The 17801-nt window shown below is 44.5% G+C and overlaps 2 protein-coding genes across 4 annotated transcripts; one reads left to right on the top strand and one right to left on the bottom strand.

The window, feature by feature from the left end:
- Positions 1-10: 10 nt before the first annotated feature.
- NKAPD1 (NKAP domain containing 1) lies at positions 11-12157 on the bottom strand. Of its 2 annotated transcripts, none has more exons than XM_038380562.2 (6): positions 11989-12157; positions 11005-11081; positions 8122-8222; positions 6135-6293; positions 4965-5018; positions 11-4040 (listed from the first exon to the last, which is right to left on the bottom strand). In XM_038380562.2, exons 2-6 carry the CDS (start codon positions 11071-11073, stop codon positions 3533-3535), a joined length of 891 nt encoding a protein of 296 aa, XP_038236490.1. In that variant the 5' UTR covers positions 11074-11081; positions 11989-12157; the 3' UTR covers positions 11-3532. The 2 variants fall into 2 exon arrangements, with proteins under 2 accessions (XP_038236490.1, XP_038236489.1); XM_038380561.2 differs by having other exon boundaries at positions 11484-12094.
- PIH1D2 (PIH1 domain containing 2) lies at positions 12132-16755 on the top strand. Of its 2 annotated transcripts, XM_038380558.1 has the most exons (6): positions 12132-12255; positions 13066-13298; positions 14442-14565; positions 15160-15399; positions 15893-16155; positions 16278-16755. In XM_038380558.1, the coding sequence occupies exons 2-6, from the start codon at positions 13116-13118 to the stop codon at positions 16410-16412; spliced, it is 945 nt and encodes a 314-aa protein (XP_038236486.1). In that variant the 5' UTR covers positions 12132-12255; positions 13066-13115; the 3' UTR covers positions 16413-16755. The 2 variants fall into 2 exon arrangements, with proteins under 2 accessions (XP_038236486.1, XP_038236488.1); XM_038380560.1 differs by lacking the exon at positions 12132-12255 and having other exon boundaries at positions 13167-13298; positions 14480-14565.
- Positions 16756-17801: the final 1046 nt, after the last annotated feature.

The following is a 17801-nucleotide window of genomic DNA, read 5'->3' as shown; positions in this document are numbered from 1 at the left end:
TGACCACACATTTGAAAAGTCTGGTTTATTCTGTGAGCGCATCAGGACTTATGTTATCTAATAAGGTTAACATCCACCACTGTGTCACACACACACACACACATTAAAAATCCTGTACTTAAGTTTCATAGAAAGGATATACAATCCACCCTGCCTTCTCTGGCCACCTATTAGAATTCTCTTCAAAAATATGTTCAATGGTGGTAGTACAACACCACACAGAGCAGGAAAATCTGGGAGTGGGCCTTGGGTAGGAGATTATCCAAACAGAGCTGGAGGGCACCAGAATCACAGACACAAGCTCTTTAACAGATTTGGGGTAGGTAGAAAAAAAGAGGGCAACTTTATAAATGAACTGCTTGTCTGTTCAACAATGCGGTTTAATGCTGTAGACACTGCCGCGTTAAGGGGAAAGAAAGGCAAAGTTAGGATCATCCTGGGTAAATAAATAGTGGCCAGGGCTGGGTAAAAGGTCCTGAAGCCCATTCTGGCCAGCCCATTATCCTGAGTAAAATGCCTTTAACTGGCAGGCGCCCAATTGGCATATGTTCTTGGGATGAAGAAGCATGAGGCAACCAATGTTCAAATGCCTGGAGGCAATAGTCCATCAAAGCAAAAGTACTGACATACCAAGCACTCTATTCACTGGTTGCATTGGGAGCTGGACCATCTAGGATAGTAGGATCACTGTTTGAGCCCCAACGTTCAGTCCTGCCCTAAAATCCATCCATAAAGTCCACACTGGGTCCAGTGCAATATATGAATCTATTATCTTCTGCAGTTATACATTTCCTAATTTAAAAATCTTTCTGTAGAGGATTTCTTTATAAAAATAAAAATTTCCTTGAACATTTCTCTTGTGATGTGTGAAAAGCTGCTGCATTGTTATTGCATGAACATTTCTGCAGATTGAAATAGAGAAGTGGATCTCACGCTGAACTAGAAAAGAATCATTGACAGCTCCCTTCCTGCTCATGGAAATCCCTGCACCAGGAGACAGGACCTTAGAGAATTAGGACATTGCTTAACTCCATCAGAGAAGGAGCTGCCCACATATTCGTGCCCTGGAAAGGAAGTCACAAACACTGGCCTTCTAGAAGACGGAGTGGATGACAAGGTGTAGACAAGGCAGTGGGGGAGGGGGACGCAGAATGACAGACACTACAATTATGTCTCTCCATTTTATCAATGTCAGCCCATATGCACAGGGAGAGCTAAAAAAGCTTCACCTGCTACAGGTGGAGAAAGGGAGACAACAAATTTAAACAAAGACCAAGGATCTGGGTTATAGTGTATTTATCCAGATTCCCTCCTTTTCCTCCCAAGTATCTACTAGTTCTCTGATTGAGCAGTTTATAGAGAGTAAGACAGGGAAGATTTGTTTGCTAGGCTGACATATAAGACATTTCCACTAGAAGATAAACTACCCCGACGTTGTGTTTCTGCTATCTAGTTTTGAACTCACTGGGATCCCCCTTACCTCTCTGGTATTCCCCCAGTCTATGCTGAGGCCCAAATCCCAGGCACTATTCCCCCATCCCTTTGGGGCCCACCACCCTGATTCTTAATTCCTAGGGGCCTGATTCTACTCTCCTAGCAGGGTAAATCAGGAATAACTCTACAAAAGTCAACAGAGCCTCAGTGATATAAGATTGGGGAGTTAAGAATTGGAGTCTCAGGCAATTTACATCTGCCAAGGGCTGTACAAACATTAATTCCACTCACAAAGACCAAAGAGGTAGGTAGGTATGAGTGAGGCACTTCGTCTGCAGCCCCAGGAGCTGTGAGTGCTGTCTCAACAAGAAGTTCTGAGGAAGAAACCTGTAAAACCCTTACCTATGTGTATAATCTGCCTTCATGGCGCTGCAGAAGCACAACTGAGAACAGTATTAGCTCATGGATTAGCAGAATGAGGATCGGTACAAGTTTTTAATACAAAAGCATGACCCAGCCTCAATATGTCAGAGCAGTAATCTACACTGCTCAGACCAGAGAAGGCCATCTCACCCTTACTCATTTAGCACTGTCCACTCTCAGTGGTAAAAGCCTTCAACTGGAACTTCAATCAAGCAAAGCTAAGTCAAAGGAGGATCCCAAGACAGGTACAGATCTGAACTCTTGTAAGAATGATGTTTCCTCTTGACTTGGGCACAGATTTGTAATCCCATTGCATCTCCATGGTTTATGTATATGCAAGCACACACAGAGAGAAAAGGCTTTGTGAAATGTTTGAGACCATAGTTTATATATCTGGGAGCCCAGACACCTCATTCTGATCTAGAGAGATTTAAGACCTCCACATTCTGGGAGTGTAGACACCACCTACTGTCGCATATGGAAATTCAGAGGAATGTGGGATATGAGACTGTACGTGCTAAGAGTCCCCTTTGCCATCTTCTAATGGAGGATATTGAGCAGGGACGCAAAGTCCTAAATACAGACTGGCTCTACAAAACATATTCACAGGCCTATGGAACCTGATCAGTGGTGAACATATTGTACAAAGAGAGGAGCAGCCCTCACCCCAGACCTTTAGAATCCCTGAACACATCCATGCTCTGTCCCTGGGTCTTGCTCTAAAGTGGTGGTAAAGAGATCAGATTTCAAAAGGAAAGTACAAATGGAGTCTTCATGTTTATTGCAGGGAGAAAGGGTTCCTTTCCCCCCCTGCATCCCAATCTTTGTGTCAAACACATTGGGCCAGCCAGAGACAGAACAGGAAACCTGTTTGTATAAGAGGCCCGTCCATCAGCAGAAGTGGATCCAGAGGGACATGCTACTGATAGGAAGGAGGGAAAGTCAGTCACACAAAGGGCAGAGGTAGGGGATCTGAGGTAAGTTTGAAACAAACCACTGCAGTGGAGTCACTACACCCGCAGCTAGAATTGTGACACCCCACCCGCCCTTCCTTGTTCCAGACCAGCACCTCCTCCTTATTTCGACTGTCCATGTGGGGCCACATCCGTTTATTGTCATCAAGGGGATAATGCTGCAGTGAAGGGCCCCTGCTGTTAAATCCAATGGCACATCCTTTGTAATCAGGTTGGCAGAAATGCTGTTAGTCTGTGGCCTCTGCTCTTTATTGCAATTGTGTCTTGGCCATTACGTGGTCACGCATGAAAAGAGGAACAATTTAAAAAAACCTAGAGACAGTGCCAATGCACCCGTTTCCCTTCTGAAGATGGCCCACAGGAACTGTCAATTAAAACTGAATATGGCCATGAAATGAGAACAATTATAGAGTCAGGAGTCTGGGGTGGGTGGGCAGGAGATGTGACCTGAGGGAAAAGGCATCTTCTCCACAGGCCTTTCAGCTCTCCTGGTTTTAAACCAGCAAAAAAACAAAGAGATGCCCTCTGCGAGCCAGCAAGGTGCAGAGCCCATACTTGCGGCCTGGCAGGGTATAAAGTTGCTGTGCTCCAGAAATCAGTTAGGCACCATCTTTGTACCACGGGGCAGTGCTGGGAGAAAACATCGGCCTCCATTCGCTGATGTGCAATTTCACCCATGGCCCCAGACTCACGGCCTCTTGTTAGTCCTCATCGGAGCTGTCCTCCGACTTCTCATCAGCTGCCACTTTCCAGTTCGTCCTCTTGCTTTGCTTCACCGGAATTTCACTGTGCCTCTCTGAGGCAGACACAGGGCATTTCCTCCTTTTTTTCTTAGACCACTTTTCCTTTTTCTCCTCAGGTTCACTGTCCTCAGAGCTGCTCACACTGGAAGAGTCACTTTCCTGCCCAGAGGAAGAGGCAGGTTCCTTTGCGAGCCTTTTCCTGGTCTTCTTCTTGTGCTTGTGTTTCCCTTTCCTGGTGCCCGAAGTCCCCTCCTCTGAACACTTGCTTTCCGGGGAAGAATCTGATGATGCCTTCACTTTCTCCTTTTTCCTCTTCTTTCGCTTTTTGTGTGATCTCTTTTTCTGCTTCTTCTTCTGTGATTTCTTTGGCCTCTTCCGTTTGAGTGACTCATGCACAGATTGTTTTCCTGGGTGAGATTTTCTCTTTCCATTGACAGCGTTTTGTTCATCTTTCTCTTGCTGGTCACTGTAACAGGAACAAAGAATAGAGGCCTGGGCAGATTCTAAATTAGCATTTTCTATTTCAAAGCATCAATCAAACCCATTTACCTAAGCTCCTTTCAGGACAGACATATGGATGCTATGTCAGATAAGTTGGCTGCGTTTTTAACTTCACCACTTAACAGTTTGGGTCCATATCTTATAATTGGGACGAGAGGCCATTTCAAAGGCATTTTAATCAACCCAGAGTATGGAAAAACATAACATAATGCTGCAAAACTTACTAAGAACTCCTTATCTGTGACTATCAGGAATCAGGTAAGTGCTAGATTTGGCAATTCTATTATGTACGGTTTTTAAAATAAACAAATCTGTTTCCCAAAAGTTTGTTTTTTTTTTTTTTTTTTGCATTTTCACTCTTAATTGCTCTCATGCTACTGAAGCTTTCATTCTGACTAGCATTTCTAGGTGCAGACATGCTTGCAGCCAGTCAGTGAAAGCTGGATCACTTCAGGAAATTGCTCAACTCCGAGAAATCAAACACTTATTTGCATAACATTTCAGTCACTCTTAACACAAGGTTAAAGCTGGATGTCCTGTTATTAGAAGAGATACAATCACCTCTCAGGACTCAGAACAGGGAGGAATCTTCACTACAAGAATGGTGCCACATATGGGCAAAGTAAGAACAACATTCAAGACTTAACTCAATATTTATGCCTTATGAAGTGAAGCCAGCCCTCTCACATTATTGTCAGAATTGTTTTGAGTAAGAGAATACATTAATGGACCGGAATTTCAGGCCACATGTCTGCTAGGTAAACTATTCAATTCTGCCTTGAAAGGTCAATTGACAGTCTATACTGGAGAGGTACAAACTCTATATTTCATTGTGCGACTTGACAGAAATTAAGACATTAGACTTTTCAGTAGGCCTGTTTGCCCTTACCTGTCAGTATCAAATTCCTCTGGATATAACTCTTTATAGCCACTGTGACCCCATCTGCAAGAGAACAGCAGGAAACACGTTAAAACCACACACGATATTCAGAACCAAAATGAGGGTGAAATGAAAGAGAGAGCCTTAGGAAAAATATAAAACAAGAGTCCGGAGGAATAACAGCTGGTATTTTCTTTACTTGTTTAAGGTGCTAACATTTTGCTTTGCTAGGTTCTGTTCAGACCATTCTGAGCAGACTAACGGCCACTTTGCTTTTTTCTGGTAGGGAACTTGTACCTCCCTGTGCGGCAGAAGCCCAATGATTTGGGAGCTCACGCTTCTCATAAACACACAGGGAACATGGGGTGAAATCTTAGCCCCACTGAAGTCAATGGAAGTTTTGCCATTGACTTCACCCATGGTGTGTAATTTGCTTTGCTCACCCTGTGCATTTCCCCATAGTAAGAGGGTTTCATTTGTATTCAATAGTGTGATCACAAAACTCCATTTATAATGCAAAACACAAGTATATGGTTCTTTATCACTGTGGTAAAATCTACATGCTACTAGATTCAACATCTAAAACCTGTTCAAATACAGAATTACAGCTGTACTGAGAATCTTCAGGCAGCAAGAATGCCAACAGCCAGATTAGGACTGGTTGCTAATAAAAAAAAAAAAAAAAAAGACACCTGGAGGAATGAAATGATTGGCTAAAATGACAGTAAAGGAGGAGTTCAGGGAGGAACAATGCAGCTTCTGTTTCTTAGAAATACCCCCAAAAGCACTGACCAGTATTTCCCTGTAACTCTGGGAGATTAGCTACCTTGATATCATAAGTAGATTCGGTTAAATTCTACAGAGAGCAGTACTAAACAAGTCGTGGGTTTAGGGCTATATTTATTTAGTGGCAGAGAGGAAGGATGCTTTTGTGACTAAGGCACAGGACCGAACTCAGGAGATCTGGGCTCAATTCCTGGCTTTGTGTGACACTGGGCATGTTACTTAAGTCTCCTTGTGCCTCACTTTACCATCTCTAAAATCAGGATGATACTACTTCCTTATTGCACAGGAGTGTTGTGAGGATAAATTCACTAACTTTTGTGAAATGTGGGGGCCATAAAGTACCAGATACTTTTTCTATAGGAACCATGCCAGGATAGTAATTTACCCACAAACCTGTCTGGCATGTTGGCTTCACATTCATAGAGCTTCTTATTCCAGGTCCGGGCCCTGAGAAGGTCGTCTTCGATCATGTCAGGAACATGCACAAAGTTCTTTACCTTCCAGTCAGCCCTTTGGCTCTCCTCATCAAAACCGTCACTGCGCATCCGACTACTACAGAGAGAAAAGGAGTGTTCTCCAGTGGTCAATTCAGAGGAACAAATTACTTTTTGGGCAATGGATCAATCTAGGGCACAGAGGGCATTGGGGAGAAAGCACACATCTAACACTCTCTGGATGTCAGTCCATGCAAAGAGATTCACTCCATCTCTACAGGATGGTCACTCAGAGCTTCCATGGGACCAACCCAATGATTAATAAATGACTTGCACAAACTGTTGCCTTTCATCAGTTTCTCAAATCACTTTGTAAACAATAATTAATTATGCCTCACAGTACTCTGAAAAGGCAAGTATGCATCACGTCAAGCAACACTGAAATGCTACCATCTCTGGAATGGATCGCAGCAGCTGCTTAACAGTGCACAGTGACACAGTAATTTAAGGCAGGAAATTAAGATGACAGTATCCAATACAAACTGGAGAGGGAACATAATTACTGGAGTTGGAATTTGGTCAGAGTACCAGGAATAACAGCCTGAATCTAATAAAAAGTGCCATGGGGTCTTTAATGATTACAACTGATCATGACTTCACTTTTACATCTCATCTAAAAGATAGCATCTCCCAGCACCAAGCTGGGCCACTGGGCTCAATACAGACTCAAAAGCAAGAGTTAGCAAAATGACTTCTCACATCACTTGCTAATTCCTTGAAGGTCTTCATCCATGTACAAACCAACCTGATCCTTCTTAGCTTGTGAGATCTTCAAACACACCAATGACCATTTCACCAGTTTGTTATGGTGAGAGTAACCACAGGTGACCAGCTATTATCTACATTAATACTGGCCAGGAGCTGGGAGGAATTTATGTGGTGCAAGACCTTCGGTCAGAATGATTTCATTTAGTGATAACCCACATCACACTATAAATACTAATGCACCAGCACTGAGTACATCTACCAAAAATAGCGCAGACTTTTCAAATATCACTATCACATTTCTTAACCCTTCTTAACCAAACTATAATCATGCTATTTCAGAGGCCCCAGCCTACCTAAAGTAACATATTTTTAAAACTGCACACCTGGATCACCCCACAAACATACAGTGTGAAACTTCAACAGGAAGAGTGGCATATACAGGTGTGATGGGGCACCTGCCCCACACTGGGCTCTAAAGAGTTAATAGAGTCCTAGGGAGGCTGCGCAGGAGGCAGCCAATCAGAGAATGGCTGAAGGGAGCAGCCAATCAGGGCCAAGCAGGCCCATATAAAAAGGGAGCTGCAGGGCAGAGAAGGGCAGTTTTCTGCTAGCAGCCTAGGGAGGAAAAACTATGTCTCTAGAGGGCTGTGAGCACTACCAGCACCCTGAACAGAGCAGTGCTGCAAGCAGGGACCAGGAGAGCAAGAGACAGCTGAGGCAAGGGCAAAGAGGATGCTGGGACCATGAGAAAGTAGCCAGGAAATTTGCTGCAGTAGCCATAAAGGGAAATGGCTGAACAGCGGACTACAGATCCCCTAGAAAGGGAGCACAGCGTGTGGCATAGCTAGAGGGCTGTGTCACTGAAGAGGATGCCAAGGTCCTTGGAGAGAGGTGGGTCCTGGAGCAGGAGTAATGGTGGCAAGGCACCACCCGGAAGAGGGTGTGCTAATATGTGGAGCTAATCCCCAAGACAGTCAGCAGGAGGCACCACAGTGATGAGTGAACTCTGTTAAAACCGGCTTATACAGGGATGCTCCTTTGTAGCTATCAAAATGGTTAATAAATTTTGGGCCCTTACACAGGGCTCCTGCTCTCTTTAAATAACTTTGTGAACATTAAATAATACTACAATACAGAGTGGTAAAGAGGATTATTTCCTCCAGATAACTAAGTCCCACCTGGAGGTATTGGGTGACATTTTCCCTTGCTTCCACCGGTAAGTCTCTTGAGTCTGCTTCTCCAACTCCCTTATTTTCCACATTTCTGATTCTTCCTGAATCTAAAAAATATGAAGAAAATGAGAAAACAAAATTAAGTACCCTACAGAAGTGATGCTCTGCAACTACAAAACATTGTAACCTCACTTCTTCTAGATCAATAATTGAAGTTTGATGGATTTCAAACTAAGCTGACCTGCTATAGTGACATAAATGAGCCTTTTTAGCTACATCAAGATAACCAAAATGAGAAACATAATGACAAACTGCAGTGGCAAACAACTTTGTTTTATAGATGAGGAGCCTTATTCTGACAGGTTTCAGAGTAGCAGCTGTGTTAATCTCTATTCGCAAAAAGAAAGAGTACTTGTGGCACCTTATGCTCAAACAAATTTTAGTCTAAGCTTTCATGAGCTACAGCTCACTTCATCTGATGCATTGAGGGGGGGGGGGGAAGTATATTTGGGGTCTTTTGTGCCCCATAGCAGGTGGAGGCAGAGAGAGGTCCATGCTATTTGCACCATGATTAAATTTGTTTAAACATTTTCCTTCCTAAATTAAGATACTACTCATTTAAAAAAAAACTTTCATTAATTTTAAATTTAGCAGACAAAGCTTAGGGTGAAGTTCACTCTTGGGCAGAAGATCAGCACAAGGCCCCTAGTTTGGGAGTGTATGTGGGGCTAGAGCCCCACGTTTTTTGTAAATGCAAAATAAAATGAAAAACTCTCTCCACAGTGTTGGCTCCTGTTCTTCAGGGCTGGTCATGGCTCACTCCACACGTTGCCACCTGGCACATGGGTCACAGTGTAGCTCAAATTTGACCCAGCTTTCATTCCACTGAATGCATCCGATGAAGTGAGCTGTAGCTCACAAAAGCTTATGCTCACATAAATTTGTTAGTCTCTAAGGTGCCACAAGCACTCCTTTTCTTTTTGCGAGCCTTATTCTGTAATCTGATCCATGCAGGTAGACCCTTCAGTTCATACAGAATCTCTCTCATTGGAACTCTGTACTCATCCAGAGTTCTGCTCACATATCTATTGCAGAACTGAGTCCCAAGTGAGTAGTTATGTTAAACGTTTGAAAATACAGCATACCCAGTGCTTTGACACAGATTTTGTTCACATAGCCTTGTTGTGCATGTGGCATCATCTTAAGCACATACGAGCTTTGGAAAATGAGCCTGGTGGATTAAATGTCTTAGTAAAGAGGCTAATTTCTAAATCTCTCAAGAAATAACAGCTTTGTGCACTGAAGTGAAATTCAAATCCCAGTGGGGATCTGTCTTACAGAGGCACAAAACCCTAACAAAAGCTAAATTAAAATAATTTTCTTATCTTAAAGAGACGACAAAACTCAAAGTACACGTTGTAGGGGGGAAAAAAGCTTTTACAAGACATCAGAGCCACAGAAACACTCCCATTATTTTTAAATAAATCAAACTTGTAAACAAATATTCCCTTGCCATGCTTACAAACAAAACAAGGCAGTGCTGAAAGCGAAACTGACTTTTTTACTGCCCTTGCTGAGAGAGAGGCAAAAAACAAAATGAGTTTAAACAGGGAAAAGCTAGATTAGTAAAAATGCAAGTCATTGTTGGTAATGTAGGTAAGGAGCTGTGCTTAAATCACATTTTGTGCATTTCAACTGATGAGGCCCTTTTAAAAATTAATTCACCTATGTATTCAGGATTAAATTCACTTCTGTGCAGAAAATCAGCCGATAGCCTTGGCACCACCTTAGTCTCAAAGATTGCCCTGTGAAATTCTTTGTTTATACATTTTTCATTTTATTATATGGAAATGTAGTGTTTTATCTATTCTCAGTAGGTGGGTTGTATCATGCCAGAGAGGGGCCCTGGAGGTGGGTTGGGTTGGGTCCTGCCCCTGGGGTGGGGGAAAAGGCCTGGGAGGGACAGGTGGGTTGCAGAGCACCATGCAGCAGTGGCTCCTGTCCTGTGGGGCTGGGCTGAGCTCAGCTCCAGCCACTGAGACTGGTGCTGCAACTCCATGCACCAGTTCAGGTTTGGCCTAGCCAACCATTCATCATGATGGAGGGGCAGCTGGGTCAAATTTGAGCTACACTGTGACCCATGTGCCAGGTGGCAATGTGTGGAGAGGTGAGCCATGACCAGCCCTGAAGAACAGGAGCCAACACTGCAGGGTGAGTTTTTCATTTTATTTTGCATTTACAAAAAACATGGGGCTCTAGCCCCACATACACTCCCAAACTAGGGGCCTTGTGCTGGTCTTCTGCCCAAGAGTGAACTTCACCCTAAGCTTTGTCTGCTAAATTTAAAATTGGTGCAAGTTTTTTTAATATCTTAATTAAAGTAATATCTTAAAATTTAGGAAGAAAAATGTTTAAACAAATTTAATCATGGTGCAAATAGCATGGACCTCTCTCTGCCTCCACCTGCTATGGGGCACAAAGGACCCCAATGATGCACTGCAGAAATGTCTACCTTCAAAAATATACTTGTGTGCTGAACTTATTTGCTGTGTGGAACAACTTAAGTCTAGCCATCATTTAGCAACAACAAAATGAAAATAGCATAGCTTGACACAATGGCATCAAGAAAGAGCTTTTCCCCTGTAAATATCATAACTCTGGACATGCAACACTAAACAGGAGACAGATCTTGATATACATGAAGAAAGTCAGACTGTATCAGCAAGACAAGGTTGATAAGGTAATATCTTTCATTAGACTAACTTCTGTTGGTGAAAGAGACAAGCTTTTGAGTTTACTGAGAGCCCAGACTTGAAGAAGAGCAATGAGAGAGAGTACCATACTTTACCACAGGAGAAAGAAGGAAAGGGATAGAACATGGTATCATACCTTGTTGTGTGCATCAGTGTGACGAATGACATTTCGTAAGAGAACTTTTCCTAAAGGGACCCGAGACATTCTTTAACCTTCACAGAAGTAACAAAAAATAAGGCTATTAGAAAATCCCATACAAGACTCTCTAATGCAGAAAATGCTCTTGTCAGGACAGTGAGATGAATAGGGTAAAGGCAAGTTTTTTCCATCTGTGTGACAGTAAATGTGCTATTGACTCAGGCTGAGATGAATGTTCCCAAAGAAGCCCCTGCATTACCCCAAAACTAAGCCTCCTATGAAACAGTCTGCATGTACAGGGGCTAGAAAGGAAGATCCAGCAGTTGGTGCCCACATCCAGAGTCTCTGATAAATCCCTGTATCTCATATCCCACATATCACTGAGAAGACAAGTGATAATTATTCCATGTCTCTCAATCGAATATTTTGATGTTGATCGCTTTACATATTGCGAGTGTGAGGCTGCTCTCACTTACCCCAGCATAAGACAGAAGTAACAGCACTGAAATGAAGGAAGCGATGCTGGTGTAAAACTGCCATGAGGAGGACAGACCCAGGCCCTACCTATACAGCCATTCACCCACCCCTGAAGCGCAGCCCCCTGTGGGGCATCACCCCGCAGCTAGCTGACAGCTCACAGCAGATCAGGGCAGAAAATAAAGGGATCGAGGGAGATTCGCTTCAATCTCAGCCCAAAGCACCAGCCCGCCTGGGACCCAGCAGCAGCAACACGTGGACAGCCGGGCTGCAGGCCCGGCCGGGGGAAGCAGAAACCGCGCCCGCTGGCAGGGAGCGGGGGGCGGCCACCGCCCTGGGCACCTGGTTGGGGGAGCGGGGGTGGGCGAGGTATCGCCCCACACAGATACATTCAGGCCTGGGGAGCCCCCCCCATGCACAATCCTCATCCCTCCCCAAAAGGCCTCACGCTTCCCCGACCCAGCGCTCCCCCCGTGGGCCCCCCCACCCCAGAGCCCTTCTCACCCACGGAGGGAGGGGGGTTGCTCGCTCCCCCCAACCCGGAAGTGAGTGACCCGGAAGTGATTCCACCGGAAGGACGGGGGCCCCCTATCCCGAGGGCCTGGGCCCGGAGAGACGCAGCTTCTGCCGGGCTCCGGCGTGGGGACCCAGTCAGGCGTCGGAATTCAGGAAGCTGGGTGGATGCTGCGTCACTTCCGCTTCCGGGCGACGGTCGCGTCGGTTGCTATGGAAACGGCGTCGCGTGCCGGGAGGCAGGATCTGTGTGGCGAGGGAAGGGGAGAGAGTGGGGGCAGCACGGGGCCCTGGGGTGGGGGCAAGGGGCAGCACGGGGCCCTGGGGTGGGGGCAAGGGGCAGCACGGGGCGCTGGGGTGGGGCCAAGGGGGCAGCACGGGGCGCTGGGGTGGGGCCAAGGGGGCAGCACGGGGCGCTGGGGTGGGGCCAAGGGGGCAGCACGGGGCCCTGGGGTGGGGGCAAGGGGGCAGCACGGGGCCCTGGGGTGGGGCCAAGGGAGCAGCACGGGGCGCTGGGGTGGGACCAAGGGGCAGCACGGGGCGCTGGGGTGGGGCCAAGGGGGCAGCACGGGGCGCTGGGGTGGGGCCAAGGGGGCAGCACGGGGCCCTGGGGTGGGGGCAAAGGGGGCAGCACGGGGCGCTGGGGTGGGGCCAAGGGAGCAGCACGGGGCGCTGGGGTGGGGCCAAGGGAGCAGCACGGGGCGCTGGGGTGGGGCCAAGGGGGCAGCACGGGGCCCTGGGGTGGGGGCAAAGGGGGCAGCACGGGGCGCTGGGGTGGGGGGCCAAGGGGCAGCACGGGGCACTGGGGTGGGGGGCCAAGGGGCAGCACGGGGCCCTGGGGTTGGGGGCCAAGGGGGCAGTATGGGGTGCTGGGGTGGGGGCAAAAGGGCTCTAATGTGACTCTCAGAGGCAGGTGAAGGGGGTGGGGAGCAGTTGGCAGATACCCCATCTTTTTTCCTGTTAATAGAACTGAATTTGCCCTGAAGTCGAGGATACAAACCCCTGGACCCTGTGAAGGGCAGCTGTTCAAAGCAGATACTCCCCCTAATTCTCCTTTTTCTCTTATAGGCATCAAGCGTAGGACCCGGGCTGCTTCCTGCGGGACATTTGTGCCAATCATGGCCGCTCCTTCTCACCCAGAGGACATGCTGACCCAAGTGACCCAACTCTGGAGTATGCTGGATGAGATGTCAGAAAGCAGCCCTGAGAGTTACCACAGATTTATGCAGCAGCAGCTGGAGGATGCAAAGCAATATTGTGCTCCCCCTGAACCACATCTTTGTCTACAGACCCACATCCTGGTACGCAGGGCAAGGGCTTATACTATGAAAGAGCCATGAGATTCCAGTAGGATCTCACCTGGCAATGGTAGTGCCTGGAAGATGCTTCCAGCTGCAAAAAGGCTGTAACCAGCCACAACTAGCTGTTCTGTGTCGTGGGAGCCCTCACAGGCAGTCTGAATACCTTAGGAGTGGGTGAAGGTCCTTCTGAGCACCAGTGTTCACTGCTAGAGCCCCAAGAGAACTGAGACACCAGTTGGGGATGGAATGAGGATATCATTCAGCCTAACACCTCAATAAGGTTAAAAAAGAATTAGACTTTTGTGAGGAAAAATAACCTCTATAATGCCACTGGCTAGGATAAAAACGATAAAGGTTCTCGTGCTTTGTGCTTCAGGATGTGAGCCAGTGCTGCTTCCCAAAATGCACTATCACGGAGGGTACAAAGAGGTGCATTGTGGAAGATTTTTATTTTCACAGAAGCATTGGGCAATGGCTGTTGTCAGAGTCAGGTTACCCAAGTGGTCTAAATGTAACTTCGGAAATCCAGGATATGTTCTGCATCTAAGAGCACAGTAAGCCTTGAAAGGGTCAACCCCATAATCCATTGAGCTGGATATTGGCACCTCTGGGCACTGAATACAACAGTCTTTAGAGAGGCAGCTCTCCCCCAGCTCCTAGATACTAGAAACCTGATTCTCCTCTCATACTATTGCTGCAGTGTAACTCTATTGACTGCAGTGGAATTATTTGTGTACACTGGCACAACCATAGGTTACACTAAGACTCTAAAGCAGTGCTGGTTTGTTTTTGAATGTCCTACATAGCACAGACTGTGACAAGACTTGTACTGTTGGTGTTGTCTGGTAAAAAGGCCCCTTTGTGTCCCGAAAATTGATGTTCATACACTGTATGTAAATCCTATCCTGCTCCTGGTGTATGATCATTTAGATTAGCTTTTGTTTTTTCCTCCTCAATGTATCTTTTCTTCAGTACGAAAGCCTTGTGGGCATAGACTCACACAGCTCTTTACATGTTTTATATATAGTTGAACAAAGAAGTTTATAGGTAGTTAAGGAGTTGGAAGTGGCCTATTATTTTACTTTTGGAGATAAGGGGACCTAAACATTGTGATTATTAAGTGGTTTTGGGTTCTCTTTGCAGGATCCTAATGAAAAATCATTATTCATTAACCTCTGCAGGTGGAAAAGGGTCCCAGCTCCTAAGTCACCTACTGATCCAATACCTCTAAGTGCTGGCCCACTAGAGGAGGTGTCCGATAAAGCAGGCAAGTACATAACGGGTTCCAGAATACTCTCTGTACATGCTACAGTTAGGACACTTTCCCCTCGTTTCTCTAATATTGTATTTGGAAGGAAAAGACATAACTTTGACAAAGAGAATTCCATTGACTGGTATATAGCTCGCAACTTGAAGGTGGAGAAGGCATAGACAGAACCCTAAGTAAAATTGGTTGTTCTTTCTGAAAACGCAGATCATCACACTCAATGCTTAAAGTACCTTGCAGGATTGGGGCCTTGGCATATGTAACTATCTTTAGACACATGAGTAATCACAGTTCCATTAAATACAGGGAAATTACACCCATGCTTAACTTTACACATGTACATAAGTGGTCTGCTGGATAGAAGTGGTATTTTCTACACGTCAATTTTCTAGAACCAGCACTTCATAGGAAATCACAGATCAAGCCACTCCCTAGTCACATTATTGACTCTTCAAAACATTCAATCATGAAAAGCATCAAAATTATTCTTAATATAGGTTACCCCCATTGTAGCTACGGCAGATAGTGTATTCTATCCCCTGTAAAACAGATTATAGCAGTACAGCAATAATTTTTGACTCTCGTTTTTCCTAGAGCTTTACTCCATCATAGATATTGCATATAACCCGACTGTTCTTCAGCGAGAGAACCAAGCAGAAATGGATCATTTGATCAGTCTGACATTTAAATACATTGAGGAGCATTACAACCTCTCTCTGTCCCACTCTTATCACATTGCAACATTCACACTCAAAGGAAGCCTGAAAAGGATGAAACAGAGTCTGAGAGGAGGGCCAGTACCAGCTCCATTTTTCAACAAGAACATGAGGAACGGTACATACACTTCTTTTAAATTACTGTCAAGAGATGGTGTAATGGGAAAGGCTAAACTCCCAGTCCTGTCCATGTGAGAGGTAGTTACAATGTTACTTTCCATCTCCATGAAATCTAAACAATATTGAAACTGACCTGTGCCATGTTCCAGCGAAATACTGAGCATCTTGCAGGTCTGGGACCAGTAGAATCTGGCCTTTGTGGTGTTACTGTAAGGTACAGAACACTGGAAACTTGAGTTTCAATCTTGTATCTATTCATAAATAGATTTGTATCTATTTATAAATAGAAGTGGAAATGAGGAATGAAGATAGAAAGAGCTCCATGAAATTAGTATACAAGCTTTAGCAGCTGAGTTCATAATCACAAAGCTGAGACTTAAGTTTTGGTACATTTTGCCAACTGGTATAAAACCATCAGTTAAATCTATACTAAACTATGTCTAATAAGATATTTTAGTAACTACCTATGTGACTAATATTTTTTCTGGAAGAACTGACACTGGACCTGGTGAAGCACAACCTCGGAGAGGACCACCACAATAATGCTACATTGCTGCTGAACAAGAACGTTACACAGTCTAAAGTGCATCTGATAGAAGAAATTGCCAGTATGGAGCGGCCAGAGGAGGCAATCACACCAGCCTATGAACTGACCATTGCAAAGGATGCAAACAGGAAACCTCTAAAGATTGAACTGAAAGTTGAATTGCCTAAAGTTAGTTCCGTTTCTGAATGTGAACTGAGCATTTCAAGGGTAAGTTTTAAAGGAACGAAAACCTCTGTTTTCTCTCTGTTGAACCCAAACAGGCTTAGAAAGTCACTTTTAACTAACATATATACTTGCTCATGTAGTATCTTAATTTGCTTATGTTTTAGGACGATGTAATCGTTGAAGTCCCTGAGAAATACAGATTACAGCTGGATTTACCAGAGTTGGTCAATGAAGAAGCAACTACAGCAACATTTAACAAAGGGAAAGGTGTGTTGCTTATCACAATGCCAATTCCCTAAAGAAAATGTTAGGGACAGCAGGTTCTCAAAAAGTTAGTGGATGTGTGTCACCCTTAAAGATTAAAAGGAAGGTTAACGGTAAAGATCTTACCAGTAAATAGAAATCAGTAGCACTGTGTTATTCTAAGAATCTGTTTTGCTGTCTGCACACTCATAATTTCCTCTGAAAATAGAGGGTGATGAAGTGTACAGTATAAAGAGTAGGAAAGAATTCTTAATACAAGTTGTAAACATTTAAGTGCTACTTAGATCATTTTATCTCTAACACATGATTCTACATTATAAACTTTACTACCATCTTCACTTTGTCCATCAGTAGAGCAATAAAGAGTGATTAACTTTGAAGAAATAGTGTTTTCCTTTCTGGTTTTACTCTGCTGAAAAAACTCTTATCTGGTGTTAGCAAACAGTTTCTTTTTAAATAGAGGATTTAATGCTGGTGAAAGATGGTGACATTGATGATGCATGACATACATCAGTGCAAGCTCTCCCACAACCTGGCTTCTTTTTCAAATGGATCTGCAGGGGTTACCTTTAAAAGGTGAGGTGAGTAGTCTCCAAAGCCAATTCAGTCACTGGCTCCTCTGCTGATACTACTGAGGGCAGCTGTGCACTAAGAGTTGGCCTTAACCCACCAATGCAATAGTACTGCAATCTCAGCAGAACTAGGCAACGTAACAATAGTGCTCTAGAACTAGTCTGCCAATTCAAGGATTATTTACATAATGAATATTAAGGCTCAAGAACCCTGCGAATGAAGGTATCTACCAAAAGGGTTTCTCTACTATAAACACTTTCCACGTGCTATATGTCTGTGGTGCCAGCTAGCATTCATGAAGAAAACAAGCCAATGCAGATGAAATATTAAAAATTAGTACTTCATTGGTTGGGAAAGGTAGGCGAGGAGTCAAGTTGTCTTACAAAGGCAATAATCATATTCTATTCTAATATGAAATTATTTTTCAGACTCTAAGTGAGGAAATAAAGCATCAATTTCATGATGCCTTTTGGTAAGTGATTTGATATCACAATGTACTCATCCCTTTTATGCCAGGCTGTACCCACTTTAGCTTTACACTACGCTCCTCCCATACAGCATATAACAATACGGCAGAGGAATAACCAGGTTTAAAAATAGATCAGAAATTAGAACAGAGAGGTTACAAATGTATAATTGTATTTAATTTACTCATGAGCAGCAATTCTTAGTTTTCCTTTTTTGTTCTGAAACAGTTACAAGGATTGCATCTAAAGACTGCATTTCTATAGTTATAGGTCAGACTGAAATAGCGTTAATGTACATGAGCTGTCCTAGTTGGAGTGTATAGTGTGGAACAGGGCACTGCAAGCAACACAAAGCCAAATACAAACACAGAGCTGAAAGGATCA

This window comes from Dermochelys coriacea, chromosome 22, assembly GCF_009764565.3.
Source record: "Dermochelys coriacea isolate rDerCor1 chromosome 22, rDerCor1.pri.v4, whole genome shotgun sequence".
Classification (NCBI taxonomy): Eukaryota; Metazoa; Chordata; order Testudines; family Dermochelyidae; genus Dermochelys; species Dermochelys coriacea.
The sequence above is the reverse complement of the archived record's forward strand: the minus strand, read 5'-3'. Positions and strand labels throughout refer to the sequence as shown.